This window comes from Callospermophilus lateralis, chromosome 7 (assembly GCF_048772815.1).
Source record: "Callospermophilus lateralis isolate mCalLat2 chromosome 7, mCalLat2.hap1, whole genome shotgun sequence".
NCBI lineage: Eukaryota > Metazoa > Chordata > Mammalia > Rodentia > Sciuridae > Callospermophilus > Callospermophilus lateralis.
Window position 1 is genome coordinate 67,812,860 of NC_135311.1, and position 24,465 is coordinate 67,837,324.

General features: G+C 32.5%; 1 protein-coding gene across 3 annotated transcripts in view; it reads right to left on the reverse strand.

Annotated features, from left to right (window-relative positions):
- Positions 1-24,465, reverse strand: part of Znf326 (zinc finger protein 326) — a 38,670-nt gene that overhangs the window by 7,644 nt on the left and 6,561 nt on the right. The window contains exons 3-9 of one of the 3 annotated variants that reach the window (XM_076863536.1): positions 21,934-21,969; positions 21,728-21,839; positions 19,201-19,606; positions 16,649-16,847; positions 8,417-8,528; positions 3,408-3,555; positions 1,673-1,772 (exon numbers count right to left, since the gene is read on the reverse strand). In XM_076863536.1, coding sequence (XP_076719651.1) covers positions 1,673-1,772; positions 3,408-3,555; positions 8,417-8,528; positions 16,649-16,847; positions 19,201-19,606; positions 21,728-21,839; positions 21,934-21,969 — 1,113 coding nt within the window. Of the gene's footprint in view, positions 1-1,672; positions 1,773-3,407; positions 3,556-8,416; positions 8,529-16,648; positions 16,848-19,200; positions 19,607-21,727; positions 21,840-21,879; positions 21,970-24,465 lie in introns of those variants that run through there. The other 2 variants (XM_076863537.1, XM_076863538.1) reach the window with 2 other exon arrangements.

Here is a 24,465-nt window from a genome sequence, read left to right on the forward strand (position 1 = left end):
GCTCGGGAGGCTGAGGCAGGAGGATCATGAGTTCAAAGCCAGCCTCAGAAATGGTGAGGCTCTAAACAGCTCAGTGAGACCCTGTCTCTAAATAAAATACAAAATAGGGCTGGGGATGTGGCTCAGTGGTTGAGTGCCCCTGAGTTCAATCTCTGGTACTAAAAAAAAAAAACCCAAAAAACTAATATATTCTTTTTTCTGACAAATCAAGACTCTACTGCTTAGTAGAGGTACATAACCATTTGTACCCCTTTTACCACAAGAAGGATAAGAATATATAGGTTTATGTTGAGATTTTTAACACATCTCATAAATTTACAGATATTTTTAGATATGTAGATAACTGGTTAAAATTACAAGGTGTAATTACATTGTACTTCCTAATCATGTTATACACTCATACTCTGAGGCCTATAAATCTATCTTCCCCAAAATATAAATGAAAACAAAGTTGATTTTGTAATAAAATAAGAATTTTTCATGATTATAAATATGGGTGGGTAGGGAGAGGAAAAAGGATGTCAACATTTGATTCTTAAGGGGAAAAAATATTTTTTTAGATCTTGAAAATGATTAGAATTTATTTCAAGGAAAGGTATAAATATTTGCAAGGGATATTTTGTGTGTATGCTCAAGATACATTTTTAATAATTTTACTAAAATTTTAAAACTTACTACTTTAATAACAACGTTATGTAAATACTATTTGCCTTTTTGGCCCCACCATCAAACCTGATTTTGTCAGGGATTACAAACAAATAGAAAAGAGAACATAAGTCATAAACAAATTCACAAGCAGGGTCTGAGCACTGGGGTCTCTGCTAACCATAGAGAAAATAGCACAGATTTTCTAAGAATTGCAAGCAATTTAGTATGACTAGGGCACAGACTATAATTAAGGGACAAAAAAAATGAGAACAGAAAAACTAAAAAGGGCCTAGGTTTAAAAGATCTTTGTGTGCCATGTCTAGGAATTTGAACTTTAAAGTGTAGAGAATGGAGAACCACTGCAATTTTCTGAAATAATAAGATTACACAGAATTAGAAATAAGAAAGACTAGAAGTAAGAAAACTAGTTAGGAATATACTACAACTATCAAGAGAACAGGTAAGTATTTCAATAAAAGCAAAATCTAAAGGAAAGGTTAAGGAACAGACTTAGTAAATATTTAAGATAGAACCTATAAGAAATAGTGCTACAAACACAGAAAGGAAAAAGTATCTTAAATTAACTCTATACTTCTGGTTTTGGTAGACGGTGGGACTACTTTTCAAGATAAATGAAGGAGATATTAGTGGGTTTTTGTTTTGTTTTCTCTGCAGAGGGCATATGCTGAAATAAATGATAAAATTGTTTTGGATATATTGATTTTGTCTAACTGATGAAGAGATGTCTGTTGGCAGTTGGACGAATAAGACTGGAGTTCAGAAGGAATTACAGGAAAAGATGAATTTTCTTATAAACTCAAATGAAGGAGGCAACAGTAGGTAATAATAAATTTGTAAGCACTGAAACAGGAAATCAAAATTCACTTCTGTTAACCCACAAAGGCAAGCAAATATTTAATTATCTGCTATATCACTTTGTAGGGGAGAACAAGCTATCATTTATGATAAAAAAAAGTTATGTTAAATATACATGTAAATTTCCTAAAACAATTTGCCTACTTACCTTCCATAACATCTTTTTCAATTATTTTGACAACCTCTGTTTGATTATTTGTCTGTTGTTTACGAATAGATGTTTTCTTAAATTTATTCACCATGCATTCCTAGAAAATAAAAAAGAATCCAAACAGTTCTCAATGAGCACTTCAGTATATGCTTAGCACCATGCTCATCTTATTGAAGACACAATACCTGCTCTATAAGAATTAATATCTGTTCATAAGCAGCTTACAATTTAGGTGAGTAGGCTATAATAAAATACTAGAAAATTACAAAAAGTATTGACTTTTCAAAATGTATTTTACACACAGAGAAAAAAAATCAAAGACAGCTGAAATAGTGAAGAGGGCTTCTTAGGTAAATGCATATTTAAGTCATAAGTGACAGATAGCAACCCACTGAGGAAAGAAATTACAAAAAGATTTTTTTTTGTTGTTGTTTGTTTGTGGTGCTGGGGTTTGAACCCAAGGCCTTGTGCATGTGAGGCAAGCACTCTACCAAATGAGTTATATCCCCAGCCCCTCAGAAAGAAATTGTAATTAAGGGACCCAATTCTACAAGGTCTGAATGATCACTGTATTTCTAATCCTCTAATAATTTTTATCACTCCTGTCTAAATCTGTTTTCTGTACAATTACCAGTTCAGCTCAAACCTCTTCTTTCTGCATTCCTGGTCCCAACAACTTTTCTCTTGCCCAAGCCCTTACTGTACTTCTGAACTATTGCCATTTATTCTTAAATATATCATCTGTTTATCTGTCAATATGTTCTATTATTGGTGCATTAAGAGTGGTATCTATAATCTTCAGTGCCTGACAGCATCTTCCATAGAAATTAAAAAACAAAAAAAAAATGCATGACCACATACTGATAATATAAAGGATGATGGTTTGGGTATGAGCTGTCCCCCAAAAGCTCATGTGTGAGACAATGCAAGAAAGTTTAGAGGAAATAATTGGGTTATGAGAGTCTTGACCTAATCAGATTAGAGTATTGATTCCCTGATAGGGATTAACAGGGTGGTAACCATGGGCAGGTAAAGTTTGGCTGGAGGGGATAGGTCACTGGGGACACGCCTTTGGGGTAATATATTTTGTCCTTGCTGAGTGGAGCTCGCTCTCTCTCTACTTCCCAGTGTCCTGAGCCGCTTTTCTCTACCACGCTTTTTGCTGCCACGATGTTCTGCCTCACATGGAGCCTCAAGGAATGGAGCCAGCTGTCTATGGATTGAGACCTCTGAAACTGGGAACCCCAAAATAAACTTTTCCTCCTCTAATTGTTCTTGTCAGGACTTCTGGTCATAGCAGTAAAAAAACTGACTAAAACTAGGTTCTTCGCCTCTGACAGGATCTTTAGCTGCTCTGAGCATGATCTTTCAATTATGATAAAAATGAGATGCCATAAGGTTCAACTGAAATAATGAATTAAAGTGGCAACCACATGTATACACAGTGGATGATAGCTAAAACTACATGAACAAACAGTGTAAAGCAATTACTTTTCTGACACTTCTGCCATTTCTGTGAAAAATGTAAAATGGTTTTCCAAATACCAAATCCAAACTCTATTACAGAAGAATTCACATCTAATTCTGGGTTAATTTTAATAGCTTTCTCTCAATAAAGTTAATTATTAAATTTTCAGAAACATAGAACAGAAAAGGTGGGAAACTATAAAAAAAGAAATAAGATAATTCAGATCAGATAAAAGTGCTTATCACCTCAAAAACAGCTACTTACATGCAAAAACTCCATAACAACTTTGTCAAATTTGGTTTGCTTCTGAATATGATCTAATGTTTCTTGGTGTGAAGAACTTTCCAGATGCAGTTCGATATCTTTTTCTTCAAAGGTTCGAAATTTGCAAAATGAGCATGTGAATGCCATTCTATGAAGAAAAAAGTTTTTCTTTAAATATTACCATTTCCTCTTAAAGAATACACCAATGAAACTAATTTTACCACATAAATCATTTCCTTTTTTTCCATTTTATGACTTATTTGAATTTAACTTAAGTCAGAAAAATATAGTCTTTCTTTTACCTATTTGGACAGCACTGTTATTATACCATTTTTCATTTCTGGCCCACCTTGGAATTAATACAATTAAAGGGCCAAAGCAAACAGAGGACTATTAAATTCCAAAGTTCTACAACTTATTTTATATTTGTATCATCAACAGAGCCAGGTAGCAAACCAAACTCTTGGATGATCAAAAGTTCTACTCACTATACAACATTTCAGGGAAAATAATAGGCCTGGCCTAGACAAATGCATATATTTGTAAGCTGAAGAGCCATATCAGAATGAATTTCCCCATTGTTTCTACTTTATCATAATATATCATTTTTTTTCCTTGAATTATGTCAATAGTTTCCAAAATGGTTTCTGACCACAATCTTCATTTTCCAATTAATTCCCCACACTGCTATTAGATTTATTTTCCTGGTTCATACTATGGGCTCTAGAGTCAAATGCTGGGTTTATATCCTGGCTCCCTTATGTGAGATTGAGCAAATGATTTAACTCTGGCTCAGTTTTCTTTATCTTTATGAAATGAGATTTCTCATAGAAATGCCATAAGGATTAAAAAAAGAAAAATTATTACATATAAAGTCCTTAAAACAGCAATTGTTCAATTAATTATTATTACTTCCTAATCTGGAAAATACCACAATTACTGCTCAAATGCTTGAATGGCTCCTTGTCAATCAAAAAAAAAAAGTCAAAAATGCTTTCAGCTGCCTAATCTCTCCTCTTTTTGACTTTACACACCAATACCTTTAATGGAATCTAGGACACAGTATGTCTTTATTAAATGTTTGAATTACATTATACCTTTTGCCCTACTGCACTCACTTTAATCTATATAGCTTTTCATTTTCTGAATATCAAAAAAAAAAACCCCACACATTTCTTTGCTTTTATCTCAAGCCAAGCACTCCACCTACACTGCCTCTCACAGCTTCTGCAATCCTACCATTTCTAGATTAGTACAAATACCACTTCTATGAAGTACCCTTCCCTGATTTACCTACATTCTTATTTACAAGTTCTTGCTCATAAAACTACCTTGTATGTCTTCTTGCACTCTTCACCATATACTGTTATTTGTATACATCTCACACATCTATCCCTTTCTTCCTAGTTTCCCTTAAGCACATATACATAGTTACATTTCCATCTTCTTTATATTAAGAACATTCAAGAAATCAAAGGAACATATCACAAGAATAGTAGTCATTTACAGTCAATCTCTAATACTTCTAACTCAGAGAAAAACTGCTCTGGTAAATTAAAATAATTTGGGGTTACTTTAAAGGGTTCTTATCCTAATATGACAACTTAATTGAACTGACATTCTATTGGTTATATCATCAGGTTTTTATTTATAGTTATGAAGAAAACAGCTAAATGAAAGTTGAGTTCTTTGATTTTCTCCAAATCACAACATTTATTATATTAACATGAATGTCATATTCAAATCTATAATTTAATGGGGAAAATACTCCTAGGTTAATTAAACATAAAAATTAATCTTAAAATGCTAAATCATCTTTTGACTCCTAAACATTTGATACAAAGTATTGACTTTAATTCATTTCCATATTAAAATAACTATTCCCATTACCTCTGTCACAAGAATGAATTATAACAAATGAGGAGTGGAAAAGATATTCATAAATACTAAAAACAGCAGTCCTTTTAAAACTAAAACTTCTTTTAATTCTTAATAAGGTTAATCTTAATAAGAAATAAGAAACTTATTTATCTTAATAAGAAATAAGAAACTTCCAATTCTTAATAAGGTTAATCTTATTATTACTCAAATTCCAATAACAAATCCCAGGAACAACAAATCAAAAAAGAATAGGTTATTAAAGCTAGATAAAAATATTACACAAGTATAATTAATAGACTAAAATAAAAAACAGACAAATGCAAAATAATCTGGATCTTCAGATATAACTGAATTTTCTTTTCACATTTTACATAAATAAAACTAATACCTATATACCAAGGGTTAACAAAAAGTTACCTATTTAATATGGAAGAAACTCACTCTTTAAAAAAGGATCTCTTAATATTAAAAGTTTTTCAAATTCTAAATTCTTTTAGAGGAAATTTTGGTTATTTACAAAACTATGTGAAACACTTCTTTCTCTTCTTGCTACACCAATAAGTTAACATTTAAAGAACAAATGTATATTCTAAATGGGAAATTTACTGAATTTCCATTGTAAATTTTATATCCTAGCATAAGTAGAACCTTATAAGAAGACTGCAAAGAAAATGATGGAAAAAATATCAATGATAGTCTTTTTGAAAAAATTTCTAGGCCCCATTTTCTCTCTTGGAGGTGGCCCACTCCATGCACCCTCAGTGTTATTTCACATCATTAAATAAGTCCTTTATACTTGGTAAAAAAATAAAAATAAAAACTTCTACTAGTCCTTTTCTCCAATGCATAATTTGCATTTTATATATGTATTTTTCTATTTTGCCTGCATTTTTCTCCATGCTATCATAAATTTTATCATCTTCATTTTTAACAACAACCTAAAAACCCATAAAGGAATGTGTCAAAACTTCCATCTACTTGCTCACTTTCTATAGTTGGTTTTATTTCCTGTTTAGAGCTATTATAAAAAATGTTGCAATGGGCATATATGTTTAGACTACACTCTTTATGTTTTTATATTATTTTCTTGGAAAGGTTAATGGGTACAGAGAAATTTACGACAAAAGAAACAAAGAAAAATGGAAAGAGAGGAGAGGGGAGGGGAAGGAAGGAAAGGAGAGAAGGAGGAAGGAAGGAAGGAAACTGCTAATTACTTTCCAATGGTAACAACATTATACAGATTTTTTTTTTTTTTTTCCAATATTGGGTAATGAACCCAGAATCTTATACATGCTAGGCAAGCATTCTGTCACTGAACTGCCCTTTTTATTTTACTTTGAGACAGGATTTCACTAAGTTGCTGAAACTAACCTCAAATTTGTGATCTCTCTGCCTCAGTAGCTGGGATTATAGCGCTGTGCCAATACACCTGGCGGCAGCAGAATTTTAAGTGTCTTTCGACTGTTCACAAATAAATATGTTCTCTTCACTAATAAAATAGCATATTATTATTTGCATTTTCTGGTTCCTTAAATTACTGTCTCAACATTTCTCCACAAGTTATTAACTATTGTTGTTCCTTGACCACATTAAGTACTGGACATCTTAGTTCTCATACTTTTTTAAAAAAAGTTTGAACTCAGCTACTTGGGAGGCTGAAGTGGGAGGATCAACTTGAGCCCAAGATTTTAAGACCAGCCTGGGCAACACAGGAAGACATCTTTACCAAAGAAAAATCGGATGATTTTTATCTAATTTAGACATAAGACATTTCCCATGATTATATTTTCAAGATTGTTTGCTTGTTTTGCAAGTCTGTATTTAGCCAAATTTGTTCATTATCTATTTTATTAACTTATTCAATAACAAACTTATTAGGGGAAAAAAATTTCTACTTGAAGAGATTAAAGTACTCCAATTATTTTCCTGTAATTTTCCACTATTTTTAGTAATCTATTTGGATTTATTCCAAATGGTAAACAAGAATCTAAACTGATTTTTTTCCTTATTATTTTGTTGCTTAACCAAATCCTTTTGTTTTTATTACAAGTTTATATTCCTACATATAAGGGAATCTGTTTACAGGCTACTAATTGTTATATTGATTAGCCTATTACCACTTGTGTGTGTGTGGCACCAGAGATTGAATCCAGAGCCTCACATATGCTAGGGAAGCACTCCAGCACTGGGCTACATTCCCAGCCTTACCACATATTTTAAACTGCTACAGACTTTTAATAGTCTCAATATCTAAAAAAGCCAATATCTACTCATTTATTCTTCTTTTTCAGAATCTATTTTGGGATCTAGATAGAAAAAACTTATATTATTTGGGTTCATTTTGTTGTGGGGGTGGTGGTACTGGAACTTGAACTCAGGTGCCTTTTATATCCCAGGTCCTTTTCATTTTTGAGAAGGTCTCACTAAGTTGTCTCGGCTGATCTCAAACTTGTGATCCTCCGGCGTCACACTCCTGAGTCACTGGGATTACAGGCTATGCCACCACACCCAGCTAAGAACAGGATCAGCTCTCTGGTCCAAAAATATCAGTAATAATCAGATTTTCTATCCAAAAATATCATTATGTCTCCGTATAGCAAAATTCAAAACTTCATAGTTTTCTTTTGTAACAAGTATTTATTAAATAATTCTATAACAAGTATTTCTTTTTAAAAATACTGTTATTTCTATATATTTTATATTTTTGGATTACCATTATGAATTGGATCTTTTTTCTTATACTAATAGGTGATTACATATAAATATTAAAAAACAAAAAATTCTATATATCTTTGATCAAACTTTTTCACTTGACTTTTAAGAATTTTTTCATATTCCAATTCATAAACTTGCCTTAACCAGGAAACTATTTTTCAATAAGCCCATTTTTTTTATTTTTGTAACTTTTAAAAACAAACCCACAGGCCTGAAATCCCAGCGCCTGGGGAGGCTGAGATAGGAGGATTGCTAGTTCAAAGCCAGCGTCAGCAATGGTGAGGTGATAAGCAACTCAGTGAAACCCTGTCTCTAAGTAAAATACAAAATAGGTCTGGGAATGTGGCTCAGTGGTCAAGTTCCCCTGAGTTCAATCCCTGGTACCAAAACAAAACAAAAAAAAAAAAACAAACCTGTATCCATCTCCATATTTCTCACTGTTTTTTTCTCTTCTGCGCCTTTGTTTCTCTCGCCGAGCCTCAATCCGTCTCTTTTCTTCTTCTTCACTTTTAGGATCAGTTTTTGCTAGGATATCAAACAAAGAGTCAGAACTAAAAATCATTTTTTCATTTTCCCTTTTCAAGTACTAGATTAGTAATAAAGTATAGACATGACAAAGATTCCTTAGTGATCACAATCTAAACTGAATTCATCAGAAAAATTGAGACTGCCCAGAATTTCAGAAACTGCACTGAATAAATTTCACTTGCTTTAAGGATCATAATCTTGCAATATTTGCTTTTCGTCTAGTAAATCTGTTCATTTTTTTCTTATCCTTACTCTAAGCAATAATATCCTTGTTACCTTAAATTATCTTGCATATCACATATATTTAACACTGCAGAATGAAGAATGAAAATAGAAATCCAATGAACACCAGAAAGTCCTAGATGCAAGAATTCATATTCTTATTATAAGAGCATGCCCAAAATTGCAAAATATATAAGTTTCTAATTTTGTGATAATATGTACAAAACATAAAATTTACCATTTAACCATCATTCTCAAGTGACCAATCCAGTAGCTTTAAGTACATTCACATGTTATACAACTATCACCACTATCTAGTTCCAGAACTTTTATCATCAGTCCGAATAAACCTTAGTAGCTATTAAGCAGTTATTCCCTATTTCAACCCTACTCTAAAGTTCTAGTATCTACTAATCTACTTTCTGTTTTCTGGTTATTTCACTTAAATAGAAACAGCATTGTCTTGCCTTTTTCTATTTAGCTTCTCTTATTTAACATGTTTTCAAAGGTTATCCATGCTATACTACGTTATAATATATACTGTTTTTTTAAAATCTATTCACCTGCTTGATGAACTTTTAGATTATTTCCACCTTTCTGCTACTGAACTATACTGCTACAAATATTATTATACAAATCTTTGTTTGAACACCTCTTTTTAATTTCTTAGGATATATACCCCTACAAGTGGAATTATCAGGTCTATTCAGTTTGAGGAACCAATCATCTGTTTCCCAGAGTGGCTATACCACTTTACATTTCTACCAGTAGTGTATGAGCATTCCAGTTTCTCCGTATCCTTGCCAATATTTGTTACTTTTTTTAAAAATTATGACCACCATAGTGGGTACGGAGTAGTATCTCATTGTAAGCAGACTCTCTTAAACCTAACAGCTAAAAAAAATCCTAACCCATTTGCCCTTACACTTTTCCTTTCAGCTTAACAATAAACACATTTTAAACACTTGCTAAGTACACAATGGGATGTTTTAAAATTATACAAAATCAATCTCTTAAAATTTAATATCTAATTTTTCATGATTTATAAGAGCTTAAATGTATATTTTTTAACCATTTTTCAATACCCTCATGATTCACAGATTTCCCTCAAACCCTCAACGTAAAGTTCATTTACATATTACTTCAAACAAGAATTAAATTTCCCTTCCTATGCTAAAAATATTGATTTTTTTTAACCTCCACGCAAATTAAAGAATATGGTTCCTTTCCTATTAATTTTCTATCAAACATACAGTCTATACTACTGGTAACATAGGAAGAACTCATATACTGGAAAATTCAGTACATATCCTTTTAAGTTATCCATTTCATGCCTGAAAAGAGAAGGCATACCTGAAGAGAAGGCTTGATTTAACTAAAAAATTCTGGCTTCACTCTTAGCTACCCCTGTACTACTCTCAAGTTTTATTAAGAAGAAACAAAGGATAAGAGGGAAAGGACATATATCTGCCTTAATGGTAAGTCAGTTTCTATAACAAACTTTGCAATATTTACATAACTGTAATTGTAATTGTAAAATGCATCTTTCAAATCTTTCAAATCCAAGAAGACCAATTAGCTGAATTATCTTATTCTACTAATACCAGGTAAAATTTCTTACATGGTAAATAAATATCTATCAATGAACACACTATAAAAGGTACCCCCCAGCTGGGCATGAAAGCGCACACCTGTAATCCTGGTGACTTGGAAGGCTGAGGCAGAAGGATACCAAGTTCAAAGCCAGCCTCAGCTACTTAGCGGGGCCCTAAGAAACTCAGCAAGACTCTGTCTCAAAAAAATAAAAAGGGCTGGGGTTATGGCTCAGTGGTAAAGCACCTCTGGGTTCAATCTCTGGTATAAAAAAAGGTACTCCACTAACTTGGTATCAGATTGTCAAAATATATTTCTGGCAGTGCTGGGGATTAAACCAGGTCTCATGCATGTTAGGTTAGTGGTCTACCACAGAGCTACATCTCTAGTCCCAGAATGTTATTTCTCATTAAATAATGTAGGTATCATAACAGGAAAGTAGATTTAAGTATAGTATTTAATCCTTATCCTAAGTTTTACATTATAGTTCATATATTTTGAGGAAAGAATCTAATATTGTCACTTCAATTTTAAAAATATAAAATCAAAATGTCTATAATGTCATAATTAGGGAAAAAAGTTGTTTAAAAAGAGGGCTGGAGTGTCCAATCCAGTAGCATTAAGTATTACTTAATGTGCCTCAGTGGTAGAGTGCTCACCTACCATGCATGAGGCACTGGGTTTGATCCTCAGCAACACATTAAAAATAAAAAATAAAGATATTGTTTCTACCTAAAACTAAAATATAAAAATAAAAATAAATAAATAAAAGGAAAAAAATAATATAAATTTCCGTTATAAACATTTGGAAGCTTAAGAGCAGGGTTTCTGTGAACCAAAACTTGCCCTGAAACAAATCCTGGATTTTAGCCATTTACTGATTATCTGACCTAGGTGGCAAATTATTTATCTGTTCTATTCCTGCTGCGTCAGCTGTAGAGAGGTTTGTTACCCACACCCATACCTGAGCAAGTTCACGTGAGAATTATAAAAGTACACTATGCTCTCTAACAGTGTCTAAAGTCCAATAAGCATTCAATTAGTGCCAGCTTACTATTATTAGCAATTACTAAAATCCCATTTTTAATAAAGATATTTATCAATCCTTAAGCAACTTAAATGGAGACAAAATTTTAAAAACAAACATACTGTATTTCAAAAATATATAATATAAACACAAGTTTTTAAAAAATCAGGACTTACTTAGGTCTTCATGCTTTTCTCCCTCTTCCCTTTTTGGGGAAATTACTTAAAGGCTATCCACCACTTTCTTAGCAATTCTGACAGCAAAAAACACACTCTAAGACATTCACTGTAATCCTCACTATATCTTATTTTTAAAACTAAGTGTAAAAACATCAAAAACTTTCACCAGAACTTGAAAAGATTCATTTATTACAATTATCTAAACCTTCTTCAGCTCCAAATGAGTTATGTAATTAATTATTAATCCTGAAGAGAATAACTTTTGCACCTTTGTAATACCACCTACTTAAGAAAGACAAAAGACTTTAGTAATCAAGGCAAAAATTTGAAAATAAAAGTAATTCAATGCACAGGCAAAACATTTACTGTATACAATTTTACTATTATGTTTTCACAGAATGCTGATAAATATATTTCCTTAGCTTTTTTATTTATATCCTTGGCTTACTATAATTTGTTCAGATATACTTGCCCCCATTTAGAGATACGTCACAATGTTAAAGAACAAAAGTAACAGAGAAACATAAATAAAAGTAATGAGGAAAAAAGAGTAATTTGGTTCTGTGCTTTTTTTAAAAAAAAAAAAAAAAGAGCTTTATGGAATATAATTCCCCCTTCTAAATTGTACGATCCAATAGTTTTCAATGTATTCACAGATACGTGCAACCATTATCACAATCAATTTTAGAACATTTTTATCAACTCAAAAAAGAAACTGGATATGCTTCAGGTATTACCCAACTCCTCACCCTATTGCCCAAAATAATCATTTTCTATTTTCTATCTCTAAAGGATTTCCCTATTTTAAATGTCCATATGAATAAATCATATAATATATGGACTTTTATGATTGGTTTCATTTACTTATCATAATCCTTTCAAGGTTCATTCAAGTTATAGCAGAATCGGTACTTCATTCCATTTTATAACCAAATAGCACTCTGCTATATGGACAGACCCTATTTTGTTTATCCATTCATCTCATAATATCTGGATTTTTATCCAGTTAGCTACCATAAATAATGCTGCTATAAACATCCATATACAATCATAAGTTGCTAAACAACCAGGCTATGTTCTGAGAAATGCATCATTAGTCTATTTTGTTATGTGAACATCACAGAGTGTATTTACACAAACTTAGATGGTATAGTATACTACACATCTAAAATATGATATATATCATTCTATATGTACTTATCATTGACCAAAACATCTTTATGAAGTATTTGACTGTATGTTTATGTGTGAACTGATATTTTCATTTATGTTTGATATAAACGTAGAAGTGGAATTGCTGGGTCATTTGATGATTCTATTTATTCATTTGAAGAATTGCCAGACTATTTTCCACAGTGGCTTCCCCATTTTACATTCCCACTAAACGTGTACAAAGGTTCTAATTTTTCCAGATCCTTGTTAAAACTTAGTATCTTTTTTATTCTAACCATCCAAATGGATGTGAAGTAGTATGTGATTGCAGTCTTGATTTGCATTATCTGATACCTAATTATCGAGTACCTTTTTATATGATTATTGGCCATTTATATATTTTTTTGAAACAAATGTCTATTCGGATTCTTTGCCCACTTTTGAGTTGTCGTTTTGTTACTGAGTTCTAACAATTCTTTATACATTCTAGATTCAAGTGCTTTCCAGATGCACGACATACAGAAATAATTTTCTCCTATTATATAAGTTGTTTTTTTCATTTTCTATTGATGGTGTCTTTGAAGCACAAAGTTTTAATTTTGATAAAGACAATTTACCTATTTTTTGTTGTTCATTTTGTCTTACGAATTCCTTGCCAAATCCAAAATCATGAAAATTTATCCCTGTATTTTCTTCTAAGAGTTTTATAGTTTTAGATCTTCCAAGTAGGTCTTGCATTGTAGCTTTGGCATGTGGCTAGCCAGTTGTCAAAAATACTATTTTCACCTCTACAATGAAAACTACAGAACACTGAAATTAAAGAATACCTTGGAAGATGAAAAGATCTCCCTATCTCCCTTGTTCTTTTTTTTTTTTAACATATTTATTTTTTTGGTTGTAGTTGGACACAACACTTTTATTTCACTTGTTTATTTTTGTATGTGGTACCGAGGATCGAACCCAGGGTCTCGCACGTGCGAGGCAAGCGCTCTATTGCTGAGCCACAACCCCAGCCCTCCCTTGTTCTCAGACAGGCAGAATTTATATTGTCAAAATGACCATACTACCAAAAGCATTATACAGATTTAGTGCAATTCCAATCAAAATCTCAATGACATTCCTCATAGAAATAGAAAAAGCAGCCATGAAATTCATCTATAAAAATAAGACACCCAGAATTGCTAAAGCAATCCTTTGCAAAAAGAGTGAAGCACCAAAAACATACATTGGAGAAGAGATAGCCTCCTCAACAAATGGTGCTGGAAAAACTGGAAATCCATATGCAACAAAATGAAATTAAACCCTTATCTCTCACCATGCACAAAACTCAACTCAAAGTGGACCAAGAATCTAGGAATTAAACCAGAGACCCTATATCTAATACAAGAAAAAGTAAGCCCAAATCTCCATCATGTTGGATTAGGCCCCTAATTCCTTAATAAGATTCCTATAGTGCAAGAATTAAAATCAAGAATTAATAAATGGGATGTATTCAAACTAAAAAGCTTCTCAGCAAAAGAAACAATCAGTGAGGTGAATACAGAGCCTGCATCTTGGGAACAAATTTTTACCACTTGCACAACAGATAGGGCACTAATCCCTAGGGTATATAAAGAACTCAAAATGCTAAACATGAAAAAAACAAATAACCCAATCAATAAATGGGCCAAGAACTGAACTGACACTTCTCAGAAGAGGATATACAATAAATCAACAAATACTTGAAAAAGATGTTCAACATCTCTAGCATTAGAAAAATGCAAATCAAAACTCACTCTAAGATTTCATCTCATTCCAATCAGAATGGCACTATTAAGAACACAAACAACAATAAGTGTTGGTGAGAATGTGGGGGGAAAAGTACACTCATACATTGCAGGTGGGACTGCAAATTAGTGCAGCCAGTATGGAAAGCAGTATGGAGACTCCTTAGAAAACTGGGATTGGAACCATCTTTTGACCCAGTTATCCTACTCCTCAGTCTATACCCAGAGGACTTAAAAACAGCACAATACAGGGACACAGCCACACCAATGTTTATAGGAACACAATTCACAATAGCTAAACTGTGGAACCAACCTAGATGCCCTTCAATAGATGAATGGATAAATCAAATGTGGTATATATACACAATGGAATATTACTCAACAATAAAAGAGAATAAAATCTTGGCATTTGCAGGTAAATGAATGGAGTTGGAGAATATAATGCTAAGTGAAGCAAGCCAATCCCAAAAATCCAAATGCCAAATGTTTCCTCTGATGCAAGGAGGCTGATTCATAGTGGGGTTGGGAGGGGGAGCAAAGGAGGATCAGATGAACTCTAGATAGAGCAAAGGGGTGAGAGGGCAAGGGGGAATGGGGGTAGGAAAGATGGTGGAATGAGATGAACATCATTACCTAAGTACATGCATAAAGACACTAGTAGTGTGAATATACTTTGTATACAACCAGAAATATTAAAAATTGTGCTCTATATATGTAATATGAACTGTAATGCATTCTGCTGTCATATATAACAAATTAGAGAAAAAAAAAAAAAACTATTCTCTCTCCATTGAAAAATCTTGATGCCCTTGTTATAAACCAGTTCTCCACAGATGTCCGGGTTTATTTCTAGACTTTCAACTTTATTCCACTGATCTAAATACACTGTCTTGATTACCATCACTTTGTGGTAAGTTTTGAAATCATGAGGTGTAAGTACTTACACAACTGGAATTTTGATACAGATTGTGATGAATCTATAGATCAGTTTAGAAAGTAATGTCATTTTGACAATTTTGTCTTCTAACCTAGTTTAGTTTTTCCATTTGTTTAGATTGAATATCTTACAACGTCGTATAATTTTCAAAATTTAGTTTTGCTTTTTTTTAAAAATGTATTCCCAAGTAATGTATTATTCTTGATGCCAAGGCTTTTCTCAAACTCCTAGGTTTAAGTGATACTATGACTACAGCCTCCCAAGTAGCTGGAACTACAGATCACGTCCCCCTGCCTGGCTTGATGCTATTATGAGTAAAACTTTAATTCCATTTTCAGTTTGGCTCAAAATTTTGCACTGGTCAATGAAATTATGGCCTGTACAGGTAAATGGATGGAGTTGAAGAATATCATGCTAAGCACAAGATAAGTCAAACCCAAGAAAACCAAAGGCTGAACGTTATCTCTGATAAGCAGATGCTAATCCATAATGGGGTGGGAGTGGGGGAGAAAGGAACTTTGGATTGTGCAAAGAGGAGTGAGAGGAGAGGAGAGGATGTTGGGGATGGGACAGACAGTGGACTGAGACAAATATTATTACCCTAGATACATGTAGAATTGCACTATCTGTGTGACTCTACACCATGTTCAGAGAGAGAAGGAGAACTGTGCTCCATTTGTGTATAATGTGTCAAGATGCACTCTACTGTCATGTGTAACTAATTAGGACAATTCAAAATTTTAAAAAAAATTTGCACTCATCAATATATAAATAGAAATATCTCTAAGAGTCATCATGTCCAGAAGATTAAAAGAAAATGAGTTTTCTAGAACAGTTTTCCCTATTGCCAAGGACCAGGAAAATTTTCTTTGTCCTCACAAAGAGATTCTATCTGACATAACAAACCACTCTTCATTAACAATGCCTTCAACAAAAACTATAACAGCCAATTAAGGGGTGTGAATCAAAATTATGTGTATTACCTTTTTACAAATACAGATGTTCGGGCCCCACCTCACACGACTCAGAAAAAAGATCTACACAAGGGTGTGTAAATTTAAAAAGTATTTCTGGGCAGTCATGACTAATTAATAACTATACTAGGGATTCACAGATCTAATGTGTATAGTTATAATTATTATGCAGCTTTTCTACATAAACACTGAAAAATTACCTTAAAGCAATAAATTTCAAAAAATAAAGAGTATCCTAAAGCATAGCAATTATGTTTTCTTACTTACTAGGCGATTTGCTGAGGCTCATCTTCTCCATAGGTTTTGCTAGCTTAGGTTTCTTGATAAAGGTTCCACCGGGCTTATTAAATGGCTGTATCATTTTTCTCTTTATTCCTCTTGCAGCAGCAACTGTCACATTGGTGGGTTTGTTTTGATAGTCAACAACAATTCCAGGTCTATGAATGCTTCCAAAATCACCCATATGCTGTAAATTTGTGAAATCAAAAAATATCAGCATATTGTCCAACGATAAAATATAAATTCATATAAAATTTTCACTTTTTCTATTTACTAGTTTTCACCTGAAAATTCCCTGAAATGTGACTAAATTTTCCATGTCCACTTGGAAAAAACACATTAAAAAGCTTTGTAAAGTATTACATGAACTTGAATCCAGTGAATTAGTGTTTTTACTTCCAGTAGAACAAATGTGAATATTTCCTACTTTTTTATTTTTACAATTCAAAATTATCTGAGATCATGAACAACATATGTGCCTGTCAGAAGGTTACCACTTGTACAACTCTCTGACAACTCCTCTTCAGAGTTCCTAATTGATGTTTTTCCATGAAAAGACCTTAAAAGAAATCTTTATTTTACTAAAACCTGGCTAAAAGCTAAGATACACAAAGAAGATCATATTTGTAGTTTGAAGTAAAAAAGATCCAGAAATCATTTAGGATTTCTCCCTGTTGAAAAAGGGAATGAGAAGGCGAGATGGAACATTAGTATGAAATAGGAGAGTTAAAGCATAACCATGCATCAACTTCCAAAACACACTTCAGATAAAGAATTGCATCTGACGTTCCATTCACATTCTTACCTAGAGAAACATTCTGACCCAGAAGCCCAAGAAGCAAAAGTTTACAGACGAAGAGTCATGCCACCAAACGACTCTTTATATCCCTTCCTCTTCTCTTACCATTAGCAAACTCTACTACACCAAGAAGTCACATGTACACAGAAATTTATTCTGCTAATCTTACTTTTAGAAGGTAAAGATTGAGGAGTAATCTGAAGAGAAGGACCCAATGGGAATTGTACAAGTGAAGATTAAAAATGAAGATCCTACTTGGCTCATCTACTTGGTTAACAGGAGGAAAGAAAGAGAAGTCCATTCAGACTAGAATGTATGTAAATACAAAGTACAGGAATACTTGATTTACTATCATGAAAACAAAATTGACATGTGAGGTTCTTATTAGGAAAAAAAAATCCTTCACCTAACATATTAACAATGTTAAGTGTTTTCCAATTTCCAAACTAGAATGAATTTTCAATTTCAAAACCCAAAGCAAGTCTATTACCACTCTGACTACTTTCAATTAACCTACAACCATCAAATATGGTGGAAGAGCAACACGGTTGCTTACACTTGTATATTATGGCTTAGGTATACCTAACTAACCTAGTATTTCATATTAATCTTTTTTGGTAATCTATGTAGTCACATCAGAAAAATCTTTGTTAACTATCCATTAAAGGTGCAATGCATTTTACATAAGTAAAGAGTAACTGTTAAAACTGCAAAATTTCTACACAAGCATGACAAACTATACTGTCGTACCAAGGGCTAATGAACAGTTGAAAATATGTGCTCTACTACATTTTTTATTACAGGTACTTTCCTCTGCAAAGAGAATATTAAGAGCAATTGCCTTCCAAAGAAATTCTTACATTATAGCAAAAATACAATAGTCTTTAATATGATCAAACTAAATAATCCCAAAATCTACATACACTTACTAGGTAAAATTTTATATGGATCACATAACCTAAAAACATAAAATATAATCTCTATATTTCCTGAAATTAAACACCTGAGGACTAATATATATACTCATTTAAGTAATAATTTACAAAATATTATTGTCTAGGAAGGAGCCATAAACATGTCTTACATTTTATAGGTAGAAAATTATTTCTCAATAGTAAAGCTAGAGACACAAGGGGAAATAAAGCAACCACCAACAGGACATGTTGTAAGACAATAAGTTATCAAAATTATACTGACCACAAATCATTCTACAATCTATTATACACATCGACTTCACCATGCTCTCCTGATTTATCACCAACTTTTAGTCTCTTGTGTTTAAGGTGAAACATAGAGCTCTAAAGAAATTCTAACTGCTAGGGTTTAGTAACAAAGCATAAACATTTTATCATACATTGCACCTTTAACCTACTCAAAAGCTCAAAAAGGGTTCAGTTACCTTTTACAATAATCCAAGAACTGTCCCACCAGCAAAACTGCTAGTGTTTACAAGGAAAAATGCAACTCCTTTTAACCCCTTTTAGACCAAACCTAACATCCTCACCTTTTTAATAAAGGGAGATATGGCATAATTTTATGAACATTCATCTCAAACTGCCACCTATTTTCTGAGGTGCTAGAAAAACTTTTATAGTCAACCTAAAACTTATGTTTATGACTCAGCTTTTGCTTAAAATACACTGGGATGAACAGTGTTTATTCTAGTTGAAAACCATGGTCTTGAAAGGGTTTAAAAGAGTTGACTAGTGAAAAGAATCTGAAAAGATTCTGTTGTACTTACTCCTCGGCCTCGGCCTCTGCCTGTTGATGGTCCTCCAAAAGCATCATAGTTTCTGCTTCCAAACGTACTTTCAGGATAAGCAGGCGTTCCTCTCCCCCGAGAGCCTACAGGTGCAGGCTTCATATGGGGTGAAGAAAAACTGCTGTAGGAAGAGTAATTCTCTCTTCCTCTGTCCTCCATAAACCCAGGCCTCAATTTTGAACGGGAGTAAGGTGCTTCCCAGCTAGACCCGCCCTGGTTTCTACCTCCGAAAGAGTCAAGGCTATTCCGGTAGGAGCTCTCAAATCGACCACCATAACTACCTCCGAAGCGGCTTTGTTCGGGTTCATTAAAACCATAGCCAGATCTGTACAGATCTCGCCCACCCAGAGAAGACCTGGAGTCGTAAGACTCATAAGGTCCAAACCTGGAAAAGTTGCACAGTAAGGGAAAAAACAAAAGTAAGCTTACTAATGTTAGACAATTCAAAAGACAAATTATCAGATGACATTTATCAACTAAAATTCATTTATACCATACTGATTTGCACAGTTCTACTTTTGTTCACACTTGATTAGGGCTGGGCAGTTCAACATGACACCAGATAGAAAGCTATCTGAGTCAGTTTCTAAATATGAATTGATAATAGTAAACCTTAGCTTAAATATCTGCTTTTTAGCAGCATTTCAATTTGATGAAGAAAAGATTTGTCTGTGATTATTTAAGCCCAGCCCTAGTCTTAGAAAAGGTCATTTGCTAAAGTTCACAAACTATTCAAACTTTCTTTGACACCATCCCTAAATTGAAAATCACAAAGCATTTACAATGTTTTGGCTTTCCATTGGGACACAAATTGAAGACTAAATAGATGTAGGCTATTTGTGACAGAGAGCGATCCTTTCGCACCCCCAATAATCTATTATCACAAAGCTGCCTCCTTGTGTCTGTAATAATCAAAATTTAAGGAATTATCTCAGGTTATAAAATTTTGACAATCTGCCAAACTTAGACCAAGGTGAATAATCAATCCCTAATCACTTTTTACTTGTAGACTAGTAAACCTAACAAATCTAGAAGGATAAACACATAAACTAAAACATAAAAAGTAAAAGATCACCAACATATACCCTCTGCATATGAATTTTCAAGGCAGATGAGAAAGAACACATTTTAAAATGTCTTCAATTATTTGAAAAACTATTTCCTATCAGAAAATTATCACATTAAACTACTCTAAAAAAGGAGAGCACACAGTCTCCTTGATGTTTTTTAAGTCAACAGAAGAAAAAAAAAAAGTCATCTTACTTCTCACAAAACTAAAACATGGATTACAAAAATTACTTGTTATCTTACAACACAGTTTTATAAAGGCCCACAATTACATGAGATAAACGATAACATCTACAGAAACAGTTTATGCACACATTACATTTACAACATAATAGGGCAATAACTGACATTTCCAAGCATTTAAATATGTTACATTACTTCAGTTAATTACAGATCACTAAATAGAAGATACTATTCATTTCTAAATACTAGTAGTCATATAAAAATTATTCCTCTTCTCAACTACGTATTTCAAAACTTCTTCCACATAAGAAAAAAGTTAACTGTTCGTTTTCTTGATTTTTCTCTACTATAAATCATAGTGGCACACTTGAAGCAGAAAGAAGAAAAGTAAGCATCATTCGGTCCATCATTAAGGAATCCGGATCCTTCAATTTATGAAGAAGGAACGATGATTTCAAATGTCTCCTAACTTAGTTTTACTTAATATTCAGCAGGAAGCTTTGTGCCTCAAAAAGTAGACCCCCCTTTCCTGAAATTCAGTCAATCCTAAAGTCTGTAGATAAACTTAAGTTTTACAAAGTATCAACCATGATATATAGATACAATCTAGACTGTAATCGAAGGTACAGTATATGAGGCTTTAATACAATGCTCCTAACCTGGAGAACAAGTGTTTGTAAACAGTAACTGCCAATAAATAACCTGGATGTGATTTAAAGAACACTCTTATTTTCACAATATGCTCTTACAACTTACTTTAGAATTAAAAAAAAAAAAAAAAAAAAAACCTTTCTGAAATGTTTCTTATAGAAATTGAATGTTGCTAAACTGATTCATTTAAACCCATTCTCCGGCTTTACATAACACCCCACATTTGAAAAGATATTTTTTCTTTAATTGTTAAGCTTCACAAGTAATATTTTTAGAAACAAATTTTCGTATCAGTTGTTCAGACATTTTGACTGGTAAGGAGTTAAAAGTAAAAGTAAAAAAAAAAAATTCACTGCTGAAGATAGAATATCTTACTCTATTATATTGAAATGATAATAGTTAGCTGAGATTTCTGTAAAATAATGTCTGGCAGTGCTCCTGAGATAATTTTTATGAGCATTAACACCTTTAAATATTTAAGATGATTATTCAATTCTAAACAACAAAGTTCAAGAATTATAACATGCCTAAAGAATACTTAAAATAATATATCCAGAATCTTATAGTTGTCTAATTATTTTGGCCAAGTGATTAAGCAATTTACCTGCTACCCCCACCACCACCACTGTGATTGTCCATGCCATATGACTGGTTTAGGTAGGAATCCATGGATCTTTGACCCCCATAGGATCCATGGCCATAGTCACGATCCATCCCTATAAGAGTTTAAAAAGAAAAAAATTAAATGATGCTCACCTTTACTGGCACTCAAAAGAAGAATTTTTAGATAAATATCCTTGAATGTCAGACCTCCATAAGATCCAGGGCCATAATCACGATCCATTCCTAAAAGAGAGTCAATGAAGAAACTTTAATAAAATATATCATTTTCTTCAGAAAACTTGGTATAAAACAAGACATTCACATCAATCACCTGAGATAATAATTTTGTCATTAAGCTAAACTCATATATGAGACATTGAAAGAGAACACACCAAAACGACTACTTGCTAACAAAGCTTTGTATTTCAAAGAAAAGCATATTATCAACTACAAAATTCTATATTAGAATTATTTTTAATTTAACCAATACTTACTTGACTGAAAAACTATGTTTATTATAAGGTCTTGTATTTGGTATTACAGCATATATAATTAATAATACACGATTCCTATTCTCAAGATAAGTCAGCATTTAATAAAGTGAAAAGAGATGATTTTTTGTCCTAAGCATGCTGTGACATAAACCTACTGTACTTAATCTTCTGCATTTAATTCTCCTCAAACGTCTAAAAACTCAGAAACAGCTCCGTTTTTTACTAGCTCCATTCACATTAACTGAAACAGATATTTTAAAAAGTAAAATCACAGACTGGGATCAATCACTGGCACCATGTCTATAAATAATGACTCAACAAACAACAAACATTCAAATTCCCTTGAATAAAGGAAATGAATATGAATTCTAGCAATACAAACACTAAAAAAAATTGTGACACAACAAGGGTATTAGGTATATTTTAATACACTGCAATTCTACCTATATCCTAACCTCTGATATGAAAAATAAATATAATGAGGTAATAAAATTAATTTACATTGACTATAAAAATTTAAAATTAAAACTACTATTTAAAATGTTTCCTATAAAGTCCCTTAAAATGCCTCATTACTACCCTCCCCACATTTTATGTACAACAGTGAATACAAATAATTGAATTTATATTTTTAAAGCATTACTTATAATAATTTAATATTTCTAATAATGAGAAGAACTGAAAAATTGAGAGTTTTGTCATTTTAAACCTGGAAGCAACCTAAACTATCAAATTTAATCTTCTCATTTTATAGATTTGAGAAATGTGAAATGATTTCCCCCAAATCTCATAGACATACTCCTGTCTAGCTTCAAACTGTTGCTTATATATGAAACATTTTCTTCTACCACTCAAACACCTGCTTAGTGAAACCTTCTAATTTTTAAAGTCTACTTGAAATAACCTATCAATAAAACGTTTACTGATATTGTCTCTCTACCATTTACAAAAGCCTGTATTATCTTATGTGGTGCTATCATATTAAGTCTTATATTCTGTTGTTCATGCCTTATCTTAAATACCAGTTTTGTGCTAAGGATCTGATTTTTTAAGAATCTTATGTTTCAGAGAAACAGGCATGAGTTTATTAGTAGAGACAGAAAAAGGGAAAAGGGAAACATTCTCAAGGGAAACGGGCAGGTCCTCTAAGAGAGGAGAGAGACACTAATTTTTTTATATATCTTATAGGAATAGTTCTCATGAAATGGTCTGCTGATCCCTGGGATTTGCTAAGACCATTTTTCTAGGGATTTTCACAAGGTCAAAAATATTTTAATAAATAATAAGAAGGCATTATTTGCCTTTTTCAGGGTGTTGACATTGAAGGTACAAAGTACTGGTGGGTAAAACTGCTGGCATTTCAGCCACAAATTAAGGCAATAGCTGGCACCAGACTTAATACACACCCACAATGAAAAAAATAAAAAAAAAATTACTTTCACTTAAATGTGTCCTTGATGAAGCAATAATTATTTTTATTACATCATGATCTTTGATGTAACCACATCTTTTTTTACATTCTATGTAATGAAAGAGGAAGTATACATGAACCATTTCTGCAGCCTACCAAAGCATCCCAGATCCTTCCAAGAAAAGCCATTCTCAAGTGTTTCATTTATGAATTAAATTAGCCACTTTTTACTAGGAAAGTGCTCTTTTCTAGAAAGACTGAAAGTCAAAAACTGGTTTTCAGACTTGAGCATGTAGCAAACATTTTCTCAAAAATGAACGAAGTAAACTGTTGCTTCAAGGAAAACAACTAAAGCTAAATGTTATTTGTTGCCAATGATAAAAATCATACCTTTAAGTGAAAATTAGAATTAAAAAAATTTTTATCTATCAGTTTGACGGCGTGTCAATACTTCAATGTTTTTCTGATAAGACTGTTGTTAGTATTAACTGGTTTTTTAAATATCATACAATAAAACCTGTCTGCATAATGCAGCAAATGAATATTTTATAAATAACTAATATTACAGAATCATACATGGTAAAAAGGTCCAAAGTACAAGACATACCAATGGATTTTAATATAACAGAGTACAAAACATTTAGCAATATAAAAAAGCACTAATGAGATTTTTACATCGTTTGTTCATACTAAGGCTTTAAATACAGTACGTAATTTATTCATGGAACCTCTCATTTCAGATTACCCATATTTCAAGTGTTCAATGGTTTCCTATGATAATGGCTACCACAGTATGAGCAACACATTTCTACATTAATAAAATAGTCAAGTATT